Below are 18,297 nucleotides of genomic sequence, written 5' to 3'. Positions count from 1 at the left end.
GCTGAGGAGGAAGGCCTCATATGAAAGGAAACATTCATTGATATACTCAAAGCCATTTGTGCCAGCACTTTGAATTGAGCCCAGAAACAGACCAGCAGTCAGTGCTTATGCTTTGAGAAATGATGCAAGTATCTGTCCACACCTCTTAGCAGATGAGCTGCTGCACTCTACAGAGGCCGAAGCTTCCAATCCATTCTTCAAGCAAACATTGTGTACAATGCTTTTCAGCTTTTTACAGTAATGCAGTCAGAGGTCATCAAATTAATGTAGTGGGTATAATTGAAAACACCACCATGGCCATAGCTCCCAACTTAGAACCAACTCCAGCAACACCCCAAAACCAGTCCCTTACAGTTGAGTGTGTCCATACAGAATACATCAATGATTTCATGTGTAAATAGCGGCATTACAGGTAACAAATACCTAACATAGAACCTGCAATGGGCCATCTCCCCGACATTCTTAAGTCTGTATCTGCAGTTCCTATTGAAGTATCAAGAATTAACATGACAAGAGATATACAAAATGTTTAAAGAGACAGAGGAACAATATGGGTTAATTGTAATTTTTTATTGGAAAACAAATATACAACTTGGAATGGATTTGAGGCAAGTTGTGCCATAAGCAGATTCTTTTGAAAATAAGTGGCTGAACAAAAGTTTTAAAAGCATAGTAACCATAGAATAAAAGGTCTTCTGGTACAGGACCAGCAGTACAAAAAATAGTGTACGAGTACCTGGATAATACACCCGTTTTGCAATAGTGCAAACTTTTTAAGTTCCATATTGTTGACTGTCCATAGTCCACACAGAGTTAAGACTACATTTCAACAACATGCTAAGTTTCCTAAAAGAACTAATTTTAAAACAGGCATAACCTAGATGTTCCCTCATTTGACCAACACATCATCTAGCTTTAGAAGTGTGGAAGGGCTTAAATATCCAGAGTAAGCCACATGCAAACATTTGTTACTTTGATCATTTTCCCAAAATATCAGGATGACAGATAAAGGGAAAAACATGGAGGAATGAGTTTGTTACTATACATGCATATTCTCTTGACAGTAGGGGGAAACCTTTTACAGATAAGTTACAAACAGAGAAAAAGGCAAATAAACAATTTGTACAAGAAATTTAACACATTCTGTACAGTGTCTTCACTTTGCTGTCATCATTTGTACAAACTCTGTAGAGGAAAAGAGACAGTCATGTTTATTCAAGTATTTCTGCAACATGTTCGTATTAAGGATCAACTTGCTACATTAAGTGCTTCTACTTATTAGAAATACTCTTACTGGTAGCTCTGTACAACTTAGGCAGATAAATTTCAGATACATTAAATGATAATAAGGATTTTTTAAAATGGATTTATATCCTGCCTTTTTCCCAAGCAGGGATTCAAGGCAGCTTCCAACATTAATAAAAACTAGCTAGTTAAAAAATAATCAATACATTGGAAGACATTTAAAATCAACAATTAAAATAACAGCTTATGACTACTAGTAGCTCCCCCCCCCTTGCATCAATAAACAGTACTAAGTTTTCTTTCAAAACTTCTTTTAAACTTCTTATCTACCTAACTGAAAAGCTATCCATCTAGGGATCTACATGAAGATTTCAAATATTAGACACACCATATTAGTTTCCTAGGTCACCTGGCTCCCAGTATGTCTATCTTTTAGGGACTAGGTTAAGGCATTTTTTTTTTATCCTTACAGATATTTTAATGGCTAGTATTTTAAGTATTAGAAGAATGGTGTATTTCAAACATTAGAAGTTCATGGTATTTTAATTATTTTGTTTTGCTTTTATAATGCAAATGAAACTGCCCTGAAATAAGTACTTTGAAGGGTGGCATATAAATGCCATAAATAAAATAGCCCAACTGCATGTTCTAAGCCCAGGGCAATATCTGTTTAGTGAGTTTATTCTTACATGTGATCAACTTAAACTACAATTGCACTTCTGAACAAACCTACCAGCTATGTACTATGATAAAAAGTCACAGTCTGCATTACACTGAGAACAGACCACTTTCCTACTGTACAGAAAGTTTATTATTCACTATTAATTAAGCATATTTAAGTTTGTGGCAGAATGTTAGTTAGACCATATTGAACTATACTAGCTTTGCTGCAAATGCTTAAGCAGCAAAGAATGCAAGTATGGAATATCCCAACATGTGCATGGAAACAAACCTTCTTTGTATTCTGGCCAGTAAGTTCAGGCAGCTATATTAGTCAATGAGGGCTATATTAGTCAATGAGAAAATCAGTTATCAATTTTACCTTCATAGTTTACTTGACCATCACCATCAATATCTGCTTCTCTAATCATCTCATCAACTTCTTCATCTGTTAATTTCTCTCCAAGATTTGTCATCACATGGCGAAGCTCTGCAGCACTAATATAACCATTACCATCCTGTAAAACATTTACAAGTAGTTTGTAGAGCTTTGCTATATTCAGGTGTGTGCAAGTTAGTACTTATGCAACAGGAAATAAATGCCAGAAACTGCCTTGATCGGGCATAACTTCCATTTTTTTATCCACTATCCCCTTCAAATCCCACCCTTGCCTAGAGGTGCACATGGCCAGAAAATTTGAGCTACTTAAAATTTATAGCACCATCTGTATTTTGGACTGCCTTGGGTATAAAATCAACATGCAGGTCACTCAAGTTATGAATGGTGTTGCCAATACGTAAATTCTCCCTGGAATTGTTTATACCTTTATTGTTTTGTAAGAAACATACCATTTAAATTTCAGAAACCAGTCATATTATGCAGTTGCTGACTAGCTAGATTTGTTGCTTGGTTTGAATCACTAGACTTCCACAACGGAGTATCTGAAGCTACTCAATGGTATCTGAAGAAGGGTGCATGCACACGAAAGCTCACACCAATAACAAACTTAGATGGCCTCTAAGGTGCTACTGGAAGGATTTTTTAAAAAAATTGTTTAGAGTAAAGAGTGTTATGAACTAGTTCCAACAGTCAAGCCTAGGTTTTGCAGGGCAGTAGCGATATGAATGAATGCCTACTCTTTATGAGTTGTCACAGTATCTGAGGGCTTCCTTTTCCTGCCTCAGCAAGAACTACTTAATATGAAACAAGAATATCTAAAAATTGTTCTGCGAACATATACCAATTTGGTAATGGGTTAAGAACATAGGAACAGCTGGCTAGATCAGGCCAAAGGCCTGTTCTCACAGGGAACATATATGACAGGTTCAAGAGCTCATACGAGAGGTTTAGTTTCAACTTCCAACTGTCGCTTGATCTTTTTCAGAAATGTCACAAAGTAACTGGACATAAGATCTTAAACAGTAACAAATTCTCAAAATGCTCATGAAATGGGTTCAGCAATAAAATGTATCAACAGCAGATATATCAAAACCAGTAGGAACCAACCTCCTAAAAGCATTTATAGGAGAGCGTACAGAGAAGTGTTTTAAAGAACTGACACTTTGATATATATTTTTTACAATCAAGTATATAAATGTTATGAAATAAATCACCTGAACAGCCCCTACAGTTCTGAAGCTACCACCCCGAAGTCCTGCTTTTTGTAGACACCAATTTGTTAACCAAATAAGATATTTTAAGCAGGGCCTCACCAGCATAGCTCAAGTTGCATCTGAATTCATATGAAATATCAGGGCTTCCAGAGATTAAGAATCTGACCTGTTTCTCAGCACTAAGTTTAACTGATTGAGTTAAACAACCCAGCCAAATGGAGAGTGGATGCTAACTTAGCTGAAACTAGAAAACTGGTACTGAATATGAAAATTCTCTGAATTCTCAGATATTTCCCCTCCCGAGTGTATTAATTGAATACCTTATCAAATACACGGAATGCTTCTCTAATTTCCTCCTCGCTGTCTGTATCCTTCATTTTTCTTGCCATCATTGTCAAAAATTCAGGGAAGTCAATTGTGCCATTGCCTGTAAGATAATTTGGTTGTTAAATGAAAGCCATTGGTGTTGGAGCAACTTAACTATTTTAGGCCAAGCTTACCATCAGCATCTACTTCATTGATCATGTCCTGTAACTCTGCTTCTGTTGGATTCTGCCCAAGTGACCTCATCACTGTCCCCAGTTCTTTTGTCGTTATAGTACCATCTCCATCCTTATCAAATAGCGAAAAGGCTTCCTTGAATTCTATAGGATATAAAGATTAGACAGCTTAAAATTAAATATATGTTTGTACAACTTTATATTTCTACAAACTCTTTTAAACTGCACAGGTATTGAGAAGCATTAAGCACAATGAATGACTCCAAAGAAACTAAAGCACATCCAGGACCAAATAATATGGTTTCAGCAAGATCTGAGGTATTAACATTTTCTGAACACTCTCTTATGTAACCTGCCTTGAGCAGAAACCAGGGTTGTTTTTCAAGCTGGCCTGCATTGTGTACAAGTGGCAAAGTCTTGCCAAGAATGTAATTGTAGAGCAGCCCTGCTAGATCAGACCAAAGGCCCATGATTTTCACAAGTGATCAGCCAATTTTTCAACCAGTTTGCAGTGTGTCAATTGTTTGAATTCTTTTGTACTTGAAAAGCCATAACCATTATTTCCTCATAGAAAAGATTCTCTAATACCTTATCTATCATTTGTTCCTTTCTGTATCTTTCCCTGTGGTTTATTTGCATGGAGTGACCAGATACAGCATATTCCAAACATGGTAGCTTCATAGTTGCATATACTAACATTATGATAGGCTGCTTATTTTCAATCCCTCTTAGTAATTCTGAGTACCATTTTCTTTTTTCCACTGTCACAGCATAGGAAGTTGTCCACAATCGCATACTTCCTGAATGGTTACCACCAATTCAACTACATTACATTTACAATCTGAGTACCTTTATTCCTCCATAATTGTCCTCAGGTAGTTATGGGAACAATAGTATGACCCTAGTAGCAGGTTTCCAGACCAAAAAGCCTCCAAAGCTGACTGTTATTTCATTTATGAATTGTTACCTATGAAGCACCTTGAAGCTATTTGTTCTGCTGAAGGTTTTCAGTGCACTGCATATAGCATGCTAGCTACTTTGCACATGTATAGAACCAGAGGAATCTATTATTTTACCAGTATCACTTTTCAACCTGGTTTCTCACATTCCCTAATATTCATGTCCTTTTCTAGTAATGAACAATGGTCTATATATTTTTGAGTCTTTTATTACATCGGATTTATGCCACTTTATTTTTTATTATTAATTTATTTATACCACACCTTTTCTCCTGACAGGACTGAAGAATACATTTGAAAGGCCCTCCATTATCTCTGCATGTTGACAGACTTTATTCTACCCTTAATTTTAAGAGCACAGACTGTTCAATCCCCTATTGAAGGTGACCAGGTAAGGTTAGATGCTTAGCTGCAGAGAAAAACAGGATAACTAGCCTCTTTGATAGTTAAAGAACAGAGCTCGATAGATGCTGATAATCTTGTTGAGATAAGAGCAGAATTTTTGATAGGAAAAGAATATCAGTATTAATTTGCCCAAAGGGGAGATATATGGAAAAATGGATATATAGAATGAGATACAGTTGTACCTTGGATCTCAAACACCTTGGCTCCCGAACAATCAAAACCTGAGAGTGTTCCTGTTTTCGAAAGACAAACGTCCGACACAGCTTCCGATTGGCTGCAGGAACTTCCTGCAGCCATGCTTTTGTTTCCAAACATTTTGGAAGTCGAACCGACTTCCGGAACAGATTCCGTTCAACTTCCAAGGTATGACTGTATAGGGTTGTGGAATGGAACTCTATAGTGGATGCTCCGATGGATGGAAGAATTTCACAAATTCTCTCTTCCATGTGCAGCACCTTCCTATCCTTCTGCCCATAGGAAAATCCTGGATTGGCTCACCTCTGTGTTGACAGTAGTTTATCACAAACTGCTATGACCATGGCATAGCACACTGTGAAACAGTTTGAAATTTATAGAACTAACTGATCAGTCTTGGAAATTTGACTAAGAAAATGAAGTTTTTTGCGTTGATAGATGACCCATTGCTAAACTGATTGTACTGATTGTGGGTTCTGGCAACCAAAAATGAAAAATCTTCCTGCATTCAGATTAGTGTGGTAAGATCAGTAAATGGTTTGAACTTTTTTAAAAAGTAGGAACAGTGAAGAAGAGTATGTGGCCCTCCAGATGTTTCTAGAATTCCCAACTCACATCAGCCCTAGCAGTCATGTTCCATGGTCATGGATGGTGGGAACTGCAGTCAAACAACACCTGGAGGGCCAAAAGCTTCCCTTCCCTGCTTTAAATTGACTCCAATTACAGTGAGACTCCAAATACTGCAGTCTCATTCCATGTTTCTCAGTTTTTCCATGACCTTCAGACAGCATTTAAGCAGGTTTCAAGCTTGAACTGAAAGATTAGTTCAGACTACTACACTCATTAGTTTTATTTGTTTAAACAGTTTATCCAAAGCTTTATGGCAAAAAAACCCCTCCTCTCAGTAGTTAAAGTATCTTTTTAGTTTTACATTAGGGATATTTGTTTCTTTTAGTTAACCAGGAAAGAGCCAAATACGTTAAGGTTAAGACCAGTTTACACATTCAGCAGAATCAAGTAGCATTTCCCCCCTGTATTAAACAACTTTGGGTGATGCATGTATAAATGTCATTTTACGAACCCTGTAAACACACACAGAGAAAGATTTAAACAAAATGTTAGACTGAATCCCTGTTATAGATTTCTACATTAGGGAGCTCCCCTCCCCCGCCATAGGAAAATATAAATCCCTCTATCTCCCACACCATGATGTTGTGAGTCCAGGAAAATATTTCACTGGGTTCTGCCTTGGTTTAGTTTAGGACTTGGAGAAATGTAGCAAAGAAGGAATATGTCACATACAATTCATACTTTTGAGTGGTGACCACCTAAAGAGTCGATAGCTAGGATAACATAGGTTTGCATTGCCATAGCCTCTATCCTAAGGCTGTTGTAAAAAGCAAATCTAATGCATGCCTCCTGTTACTTCCTGGAATTTGGAAGCTATGTTTAAACCTAGCCTGTAGCCAAAAGATTCACTTTTAACCTTAATCTTTTTTTAAAAGCTTAAGGTTCTTGCAAAACAAAACAAAAAACAGTCATGTGGCACCTCAAAAGACTCTTGTTTTTGCTGTATGAGACCAACACAGCTACCCTGCTAGAAACTTATTATATGCATAGCAGCTGTTGGTGGGCTTCTGGACACAATTCAAATTGCTGATTATGATTTCTTAAAGTATGACTTCTTAGGGCCTGGTTTACGTGAAGGACCACCTTCTACATGAGATTGCCCAAGTTTTAACACCTTTAAGAATCTCTATGTCCAGCCAATAATTCAGCACAGACATGAGAAAGGGCCTTTATGGTAGCAGCATCCAGGCTCTGGATTCTACCCATAGGCACTTGTATAGTCCACCCTGTAGTCCACCTAACCCTACAGGCCTTGTCAATAAATGAAGACCTTTTTGTTTATACAGGCTTCTGACCTGCTAATATTTGTTTTTCCACTGTGTAAGCCACTCTTGTAAACCACTGTGTAAACCACTTCCTCAGGGAAGGTGAGGAAATACCTTTCAGTTATGGAGTACCTAGTACATGCCCTGGATTAAGCTTTCTGCCTACCGTATTAAAACTACTTAGGGAAGTTACTAAAATCACAATAAATGAAAAATGTTTTCCTAAGATTTTAGGATTACATCAGCAACTTGCTCTATATTCAATAGCCACAGAAAAATTTTTAAACTGCTGCTTTCTTTTTATTGCTACTTTTTATTGTTGATCACGTTAGAACAAAGTTAGTAGACAACTGAGTTTTATACGCTTGGTAATATTAAAATATTCAGAGGGCAGCTTTAAATAAAGGGCATCTCATCCCCAAAACTTAAATTCCCAATTTCCCCCATTCTATACGGGAATCTATACAGGAATCTATACAACAATACTACTTTCATACACACCTTAACAATAGTAGCATACAATGTTCACCCCTTCTATTATCAGTGCAAAGTATCACAACATTTGCCATTAGACACTTTTCTAGAGACCTGACATGCATTGGACCATGGAAAGCAGCTTACCCATCTTGTCCCACATAAATGCAGGCCCTGAATTTTGGGAATATCCTTCTACCAGCATAGTGTTAGCTATGCTTTAAAAATATTAATGAATATAAATTATACCTGATTTGAGAACTTTTAAAATGAGCTATTTGATAAACATAAAATCAACACTATCAATAGAAGACTACAAATGGTGTAGCAGTTGATTTGATTCACTAACCAGCAGATGTTAGCTACACCAATATTATTTAAGTGCTTGAGTTCAACGGAAACTGTACAAAATCAATGTTTATTCTTACCAGCTACAAAGAAGTATTTTTTGTACACATGCATGCAATTTCTCAATGCTACCATGCAACTGTTTGATGACTTCCACAGTTTGGTGTGGTCACAAACTATTAAAAAACTGGCATCATACATGTTAAGAGACTTTTAAACCTAACTGCACTGGATACACGTGAATAACTACATTTTTCAACTTACTGGGTTGTGGCAGCATCTTTAAAAAATTTAAAAGTGAAGTTGATCATTAAACTTGGGTTTGAATTAAGCAAAGTTTTACCACTCGACAAATATTAATGATCTGAGGTACAAAAATCTAAATAATCACATACACAGAATCAATCCCCCAAACCAAAAATACTAGTATCTTAATTTTTTATCTTATTTGGTTAATAGCAACAAAGGTGGGAGGAGTCAGTATGAATCCAGATTGTGTAACTTGCTGCACAAGGAGAAAGCTTGTAAATGTGTACGCTACTTGTAGTACAGAAGTGCACACATGCCAACTTGTTACAGCAAGAAAAGCAAGTATTCTAGGCAATGCAACAGTTCTATCCTGTGAGTTATGAATGTCAGGAAGTCATGTGTAGTTAGTTCTTAGTTATATAATAAAATTAGGGGTACTAATAAAAATAAGGCTGTGTGACACAAGAAATGTTTATCTTCTAATTATTAGTTCTACAATACTACTTATAGCATCACAGCTACTTAAAGCTACAAAGTTGCACATCAACTGAAAACTACGCAAGTTTTATATCACCATGATCACAAGTAGTGTATATTTAGAATCTCACCTGCAATCTGCTCTTCTGTCAGTTGATCAGCCTATAAAGATAAAGGGAAATTAAATTAGTACCTTGAAAATTGACATCCTACTTACAGATTTGCCTGTTCCTAAAAAACCCGCTATTTCCACATAAAGCTTGGCAAGGAATCGTTTTGGGAATGCCAGAATCAGAAAAAAAATCTGAATGGACATTAAGTCTACTTGGGTTCAATCTGGGCACTGCCTTTCAATAAAGAATGGGTCTAATGCCCCAGTAGCCCTTGGTCCGTTGCAAACTGATGGGGGTGGGGGTGGTCCTGCATGCCCTTCTCATACAGATGCAGTTTTTATGAAGGGAAGAGGAGTTATCTGCATCAGATGATTTTCTGGCTGACAGCTGGGACAGGTTGAGCTCTCATCCCTTGCCCTTACGTAGCAACCAACTGCTTGGGTGCAGCAGAGAAACTAAGCCAGATGGCAGTTTGCTCAAGCGATATTCTACCTCAAATTAAATAATGCAAAACAAACAGACAGCACAGTGCTGAAGCGGCTTTGTGTTGGGCATGATCAAAGTGAATCGTAACAATGGAAAACTAAAGATTGATATCCAATATTGTACCCAGTAAATTTCACAAATGTGATGACATGTCACTTAACCAGAAAACTATTTAAACTAAATTGTGCATCAAGGATTCATTTGATATGACTGGAACTAGAGGCCTAGCCAATTACTTGTCATAACACTATAGAGACTGTACATCAACAGTACTATGTGTTCCCTGGCACTAAGAGCAGTTTTCAATTGTCCTGAAGCTCTGGAACAATATTCATCTGAGGCACAGAATAATCCTTTCAAATATTACGAAGAACCTGTCATATATTCAGCTTGAGCAAGCTCATGACTTTGAGTAGGGCACACATGCCAAATTCTATGGAGAGCCTCACCTTAACTTGCAATCCTGTTGACCAAATTTAAACTGAATGGGAATTTATATTCTTTGGACTGGGAAGCAAACTGTTTGTGTAGGAAATAATGCACAATAGGTATCATGCTTTAAAATATACATTTCTTGGGGAAAAGTAATGTTACTGGGTTATGTGAAAAACCCCAATGGGGCTTCCTGCAGCATAAACAGAGCTATACTTGTATGTTACAGGTTGCATCAAAAGTTCCCATGTGATTCAAGTCCAATATGTTCACAGAAACCACAGCAAAATTCGAGCAGGATTTTAAACATCTTAACCACATCCTGCTTCTTTCAGGTGCAAATATAGATTTTCCTCAATGCAAACTTAATTTTCAACATTAAGAGTAATAATGGTTTTATAGAAAAAACACATCTTAGATGTGCATCATGGTTTACATCATGGAAAGTTACTATAAATGAGAAATGTTTGTTGTCAAAAGTGAACTGTAATTCTTCCAAGAAACAAATATATGAAAAAAAAATTAAATTCTACTAAGCCTCTTATCATTCATCAGTTTCATAAACACCAAAAAACCTCAAGTTGCACTCAGCAGTATCTTACAATTGTACTTCAGATTTTAAATATAGCATTAATTTATATTATGTAAAATGACAAGGCTATTCTCCACAATACAAAAACCCCTATACGTACAAATCAGTCTTCAATTTTAAAAAAGCCTAGTAAAAACTGCATGCAAGTATAAAGTGTTAAGTAGCATATTCACCCAAAAATATTAATATTACTTATTAATAGTATCATACAATGAAATGCAAGAATCTTGAAATCAATAAAACCAAGCTAACATTTTCAGAAGTATGATTTCATTACTTATTTTCCAAAGGATCCCAAAATTTATGAGAGGTTACCAATGCCACACCTTCCTTGGAAAAAACTATCTATAACCTCTTTATTGGAACCAAAATGAGAGGTTGGTTATATTGTCTTATTTTAAATCCCCCACCTGAAGCCAGGTTATATTACATCAGATTAGTCATAATACGAAAGCATTTCAGTTTGCATCATCTAGCACAGTGCCCTTCAATCTCGGGTCACCAAATGGTGTTGGATGACAACCCTCATTATCCCCAGTCAGTTTAGCCAATATTAGGAATGATGGTAGCCCAATGTAGCACCTGGAAACACAAAGGTCCAAAACACTAATTTTCAGCCCAGTCTGCCACAGAACCATAGTCCAATCTACCACAGAACCATTCAACCAATTTTAACTGACCATATTAAGCCGAGCAGTAGCAACCTCCTTCACCAGCAGGCCACCTGAACTGTTCTCTGGATACAACAGAAATTAATGTTCAAATCTGTCACATTTTCAAGTAATCTTCACTTTTATAGTCCCAGATTCAATTATTTTCAGATTAAGTTGCAATCTCCAACTAGATATACAATAAATTTCCAATTACAGGCACTGACCATTTTGTGCATGTTTAATTGACAGACACCTAGGTCGTTTTCGACTTGAAAAAGGGTGGGGAGATGCGTGCTCCGCTGACACGCGCAAATGCGTAGGACGCAAATAGGGAGTTCCTTGTACAGACATATGAACCAAAGTGGAATGACATCAACTGCCTTCCCCATATTCAAGCTTCCTATAGCTTAGTTACCAAAGAGAAAGGTGACAAGATACTGAAGGATGGGACTTAACTGTTCCGGCACAAATATATTTGAAGCCTTGGTGCATCACTGTATGTTGCTGGTAAGCTTTCTTCTAGATGGCTTTCAAATCACAAGCTACACAGGCCTGCACTTCATAACCCTGTAGTGGACTGCATTCCATTTGAAGATACCAGACCTAAGGTGCACCTCAGTATGTATTTCAACAAAGTAAGTCTTTAGTTTTATAAACCAAGATCCTAACTTTCCCTGTGGCCTCAAGTTAGGTAAGAGTGTGTGTGGTGGAAGAGGCAAAAGAAATATATACAGAAAGGGCTTTCTCAGTTTGCTTCATACCCTTCACTTCTACTTTATGAGTTTGAGCATAACACCATCTATTTTTATATACTGTCTAAATGGCCATACACATATAGCTAAACTTACTGAATGAAAGTAGAGGATGCTGGGGTAGCTATGCATGAAGTGAAGCCTGCAAAAAGCACCACTCTTGGTTACCATTAATACTATGACTAAAAACAAAACAAAACCTTTAGAAGTCTTGTGAACTTGCTGCTCACTTCCCCTCAGGAAAATGATTCACTGAGACAGTGAAAACAGCAAAACTGAGTAGCCCAGAATCAAAGTCAAGCTCCTGTTCTGGCTATTTTCCCCACCCTCAAATTGATTTGTTAACTCACTTATTGGATCTTGATTACAAATGGAGTATGTTAATCAGGTTCACAGGAATCAAGTGTATTTCTGAATATATGTATGTCAGGTGGGGTGGAGAGAGGTGGATCAGGTATTTCATCCTTACCCACATGAGTAGGGCTTGGGGGATGAGAGGTATTTCAGGCATATACTATACCCATTTGCCAAAGAGCTATTTGTGCAACATTTGAAGTGTACAGCAACTTTGTATGGCAAGAAGATTTGCTTCAGTAAGTTGAATAGACTGTGGTGAGTCACTGGTGCAAGCTGTACATTCTGCATATGATCAAGGACCCTGTTCACCTGTTTCAGAGATAGACCTGCTCCATGAAGCAAGGTGGATTGATTTAAATTACTGGAGTGGGAGGAAGAACTGGTATAAATAAATTGACTTTGAGGTGAAATTTCTAGTTTTGCAATTCATATATTTCCTGAAAAGAGTGCATTCCAATTGCACACATAGCTCGTATGTGTTGCATTTATAGAATACTTCCAAACATCTGGTCAGAGTCTAGGTATATACTTGTGGCAAAGAAAGAGGAAACATTTCTTACAAGATGAAGTAATCCAAGACTAAAAAGCATGGTATTATGGGGAAGTTGTGTGAGAAATTCAGATTACGACAGAGAAACTAATGGAAGGTATCATGACGTGCTGGTGTAAACTAGCACTCCTCTATCGTGCCAAGGTAAAGTGAGCAAGTTCAAATATGAGGTAGGCCTATGCAAGATGAAAGTGGATCCCTTTATGCAAGCTAGGATTAATGAGGGGCCCACATCCAAGAGGTCATCACCACAGAAGAGTACTACTAATACACTGAACTGACAATGTACTTTCATTAAAAATTACCAATTATAATATTCTGTAGTAGCTCTATCAAGAGAAACAACAATCTGGCCTAAACATCATAGCATGAATGGAATTTTGAGGTGTCACTACTACCTGCCATTCACATCCACAAGCATCTTAACTTATGCTGCAAGGAAACATACTAATGAGCTTCAGTGCAGGTTCAGCTGCAATGGAATCTACAGACCCTGCAACCATCCTGAGGCCCTTCTTCCTGTGCCTCCTCAATGAGAGGCTAGGAGGGTGGCAACACAAGAATGGGCCTTTTCTGCAGTGACTCTATGTGGAATTCTCTCTGCAGGGAAGCCTTTCATTATATACTTTTAGGCATTTGGTGCAAATGTTCCTCTTCAACCAGGCTTTTGACTAACATCCTATACCCTTTTAAATGTGTTTGTGGGAGAGGGATTATTGTATTGTTCTACTGATGAAGGGCAGTATACAAATTTAATAAATAATGATAGCTTCTAGCTCTCTCCATGACATCCCTAATTTCACCCCCCAAAACAAAACTTTTAAAGTGTAGAAGGTCGTGAGCAACAGGCTACGGACAAGCTTTGAAAAAAGGAACCAAGGGCTATTTCTGTGAAGATGGGGGAGAAATGCTTCAAGGCAAACTCCATTGAGGACAGAGGGGGAAATAGTGACCAGTAATCCTTATGTGAAGGGGGTTCCAGGTTGGAATACTGTGGAAGAAAATATTTGTCAATAGAGAAGGGGCTCTATTGTTGGGAGGCTTTGAACCCAACACCTATACTAACAGCATGGTTATCAACAGATATATGCAATAGGAGCTCCAAAAAGGAGGACGCCAGGAAGAAAGCCTGAGTTTTGGATAAGATCCTCAAAGTGTTTCATTTTCTCCATTAACAATGTACTCACAATACATTGCTTGAGAAACAAACAGTACCTGGGAAAACAAGGTATCATAGGTAGGCACTAAAAAATTTCCAATGCCTCAAAACAGAAGCCTTTAAAGAATGCAAAGGGTCTGTGGAATTAGGCCAGTGTTCCATCTAGGCCAGTATCCGGTTCTCAAGTGGCCGGCCAATGGTAAGTTTATATTCCTAGGTGTCAACATTTTTATTTTTTTGGAGTGTTTGTGATCTGGCATCTTGGATTTTTCCAGCCTTCAATATATTCATATTCCAGGCACAGCTTCATAATAGTCCAGGGTTGGCTGCTTAAGAGACAGCTGCTGAGGCTGACATACCCAAATTAAACATGTTGCAGAACGCTTACAAAATGGTTTACATCTACTCTCCAAATCTAAAGCAATGCGCACAATTTCTCTTAGGTAGGTCACTATGTTTGCGAGACACAGCACCCAATATATTTAAGGAATGGAAAAGTATTTAGAAGATTGTCAATATTAAGCCTCTCACAGGGTAATAGAAAACAACTTTCATATATTATGCTCATCTTGTAGATGAGGTTCCCAGAATACTAGCACTAACTGGAATCTTCATAGCTTTGAATATCTAAAATTATCCCTTGGTGTATGAACCTCTACTTTTATGGCCACTGAAAAGCTAGTTTCCCTTGATGAATACATCTGCATACAGCCTTAGTGTCAAAACAAATCATTCAACTTCACTTGAGTGAAAAGGTATTGAGCTCATCCAAGCAATTCCTTCAATAGGAAGTGAAAATAAACCCATGACTGCCAAGCCAGAGGTCTGCAGCCATCTCCTTCACACAGCACACCCTTGCTTTGCAAAAGACTAGGAGTATCAAATCATGCCCAGCTTTCTAATGACTTTAAGATCTTACTGCAAAATTAGCATGGAAAGATTTTTTCCTTTTACATATCCTTGCTGCGCTCCCAGCGGGAGTCACAGTTGCCATTAGACAAGGAAGCTGCTCTCTCTTCACAAGGGTTTACGCCTAGAGGGAAAACTGCAGCAACAGCCTCTGCATTATGCTGCTAGATAGTTCAAGCAGACCCTCAGATTGATTGCCTCAAGTCTCCTTCCAAATTAGTGCCTTTATTCCAGTGCATGACAACTCGGTATAACCCTGCCAAGTTTTACTTAATAACGTGACAGCTCGACAGTAGCCATCAACAGGAAAAAAACCTTTACTTTTTAAAAGGATACACAAGAACAGCGAACGGTTTATATTATCTCAGGGGTTACCGGGAGCGCACTCTTTAGCTAACAGCACCGGGGTGGGGGAGCCCAGGCACCTACTGCCTCATTCTACCCTCCCCGCCCCGCTCCTTGCACAAACATCACAAAACTCCAAGCCTCTGGGCTTTTGCAGATTGCATTTTCTCATGCGAAGGTCGATCTGCTCTTACAGCTCTCCCTTTCCCCCCTTACCCTTGAGGACGAACAAAGCCGGCGACCTGGCGCAGCCGTTTTGGATACCCTCTGCATCCCCCATCCCTCCAGGTGCGATCTTGCAATGCATCAAGCAGCAGCAGCACCCCGCAACTTCTCCCTCTCGCAGCCGCCCCCTCCCCGACAACACGCCGTTCCGCATGCACCGAATTTCTCCCCAAATACGCCTTCAAGCCTTAATTTATTTATTTTTTAGGTAGTGGGGGAGAGAGAGAGATATCAGCGATCGCGGTTCTGGATTCCAGCAGCTGCCTCCCCACCCCCAAGCCCAGGGCTGCCAAGGAAGGGGCGGCGGTGACATCTCGGTTGCTATGACGACGCTGTTGCACCCACCCCGCCCCACATAAACGCGCGCGCGCGCCGCTGCAGCCAACTGCCGCCTGCGCCTGCCTTCTCAGCCGCTCTTCCCCTAAACAAAAATCCCTCGACTAGGCAGGAAACTGCCGCCGACTATCTAGGTTGTGCATATGCGTATATCTCTCTCGTCCAAAACGCGAGGGAGAGGAAAGCAGCATGGCGCCGAAAACAACTGTCGCCGGTGGTTTGAATTTTGAATCCAGCCGAGGAACGTTGAGATACACACAAGCGGAGGGGGGGGGAACGAACCACCTCCCCCCGCGCCTCCCCACAGCCCCCCGAGAGGCGGATGTCCTCTCTCCCCCCCCCCACCCCACAGCAGCCTCAGGTTAAAAAGGCGCCGATTGCACGCGGCCCAACCGCCGATCCGAGTTAAAACGCAAACCGCCTCTCCCCGCTCGCCCGTTTGCTAACCATGGTGGCTTGGCCCGGGCTTGGCAGCAGCTAACGCTGAAGACGAAGGCAGCCTCGCTAAGCGCGGTAGGCGGGAGTGGCGCGCTGTCAGTCGTCTCCTCCGCTCCTGCTACCTTAACTGCTCGGCAGCTCTCCTCAGACTAGGCACAGCGCGCCTGCCGGCAGCGCCTCATAAACCACCTCACCGCTCTCTCGGATCCCTCCGCGCTCCTAACCCGCCCCATCTCCCTTCCCCTCCCCCCCGTTTTCCAAATCACCATAGAGAAGCCGCGGCGCGGGGCGAAACGAGATCCGGCCCCACGCCCTCAAGCAGCCGTTACCAACCGTCGCTGCGGCTGTCTATCCCTTTTCCTTCCCCACACCGCCACGATGCTGTCAGTCGTCCCCACTCGACGAGAAACAAACAAGGATCGGCAAGAAACGAGAAGTCGAAGCTTTTTTTAAAAAAAGAATATAAATAAATTTGAAAAGGAGGGACTTTTTCGTAGCGCGGAGGAAGACAAAACGTACGAGTGAGCGAACGACCGAGGGGCTCCGCTGATTGGTGGCTTCGTACCTGCAATGCGTCACTCGGGCATGCACAGTCTGAGCTGTGGAGCGAGGCGCCCCCTGCGAAGGAGTCAGACAGTGGGAACTGGGGTTATGGGCGGGAAAGGGCGGGCGCGTCCCTAGGAAGAGGCTGGAGCCGCTCAGAGTCTTGAGGGAAGCCGGTTCTGGCGCTGCTGAGCGCCCGAGTACCAGGATGCGCCTCCTGTATATGGAAAGTTCCTGGGCTGAGAGGGAATAGCTGGATAAGCCTTCTTGGAGAGAGAGAGAGAGAGAGATGTCAGCAGGGCTGTGTGGAAAGAGCCAAGGCTGCGAGGGGGGTGCAAACAACGTCCTCGGGATAATAATAATAATAATAAAGAATGAAAAAGCAAAAGGCGTTTCCGAGCCGGATCAACTTCTGCAGGGGGGCAAAAGGAGTCGCCTGGTGCAAACCTACAACCCGCCCAGCTCCCTTATTAAGCACGCTTGCAAGCTCGGTGACCTCCCTGCACCGTGGGGCTTAACATGCATCGGGCAATGGGGGCTATAAAAGTGGCAGGGGGGCTGGTGCAAGGAAGAACGCAGGGTGGAGACCACCGTGGATGGGAAAGCAAACTTTTAACTGGGGAGGAAACCCGGACAAATCGCTGAGGACTAGAATGCTGGAGCGAGTTTTTAATTTGCCTTGGATCTTGGAAACGACAGAAAAGGCGCTGATGGGGGGGGGGGAGTTTGCGGGGCGATTCGCCCCCTATTCTCCTGCAGATCAGCTGTCCTTCAGAGCGGGGAAGCGCCTTCCTGACACCGGCTGATTCCCAGGATATCGGCTAGATTCCTAGGATATCGGCTGTTTTCCAAGGAGATTCATGTATTCCTTGCATTGCGATGTCAGAAGTTCGGGGTATGTAGCTGCTGCTGCAATTGCAGTGTGTAGCGGACGTGTGCGATGTGGCGGCTCACGTGCTTTTGAGCAATGCGAAGGGACAGAGGGAGCCAGTTTGATGCAAAGGGGGTAGGAAACGAAGCACGACCGCCCAGTGTACAGGGGTGTGTGTGTAAAGTGGGTGGCAACGCAGCTCTTGGCAGAATCGCGAGGGTTAATATACACAGGCTAGGGTGACTCGCCTCTAGACCATCAGGTGTCTTCCCCTAATCGAGAGGTGGCGAGGGGTGTTGTGCAGCAAGGAAGGGAACCAGAGTAATATTCTGTTTCTCCTTGCCCTTTCTGCTATAGGCAATTCAGTGCACAGCTTACCAGCCTAACATGATGGTGAAAAGCAGCTGGAAAATCGGTATCGGCGATCCATCTCTTCGGTTTGGGTTTATGGAACCCCAGGAAAGTCAGGGGTGTAGGAATGAAGGGGTTGCGACTTTTTGTAGGAATGCGCAGAG

The 18,297-nt window shown here is 40.8% G+C and overlaps 1 protein-coding gene across 1 annotated transcript; it reads right to left on the bottom strand.

Annotated features, from left to right (window-relative positions):
- Positions 1-551: 551 nt before the first annotated feature.
- Positions 552-16,551, bottom strand: CALM2 (calmodulin 2). The gene is made up of 6 exons (XM_081904982.1): positions 16,378-16,551; positions 9,153-9,183; positions 4,020-4,163; positions 3,840-3,946; positions 2,288-2,423; positions 552-1,185 (listed from the first exon to the last, which is right to left on the bottom strand). Exons 1-6 carry the CDS (start codon positions 16,378-16,380, stop codon positions 1,157-1,159), a joined length of 450 nt encoding a protein of 149 aa, XP_081761108.1. The 5' UTR covers positions 16,381-16,551; the 3' UTR covers positions 552-1,156.
- Positions 16,552-18,297: the final 1,746 nt, after the last annotated feature.

This window comes from Podarcis melisellensis (assembly GCF_964234715.1).
Source record: "Podarcis melisellensis genome assembly, chromosome: 3".
Lineage (NCBI taxonomy): Eukaryota > Metazoa > Chordata > Lepidosauria > Squamata > Lacertidae > Podarcis > Podarcis melisellensis.
This window is presented reverse-complemented; position numbering and strand designations above follow the sequence as displayed.

Excerpts from the sequence above, each read along its gene's own strand:
- CALM2 (XM_081904982.1), bottom strand. Across the intron at positions 4,164-9,152 it reads GACAGAAGAGCAGATTGCAG|AATTCAAGGAAGCCTTTTCG; the intron begins GTGAGATTCTAA and ends TATATCCTATAG. Across the intron at positions 3,947-4,019 it reads CAATGAAGTAGATGCTGATG|GCAATGGCACAATTGACTTC; the intron begins GTAAGCTTGGCC and ends ATTATCTTACAG.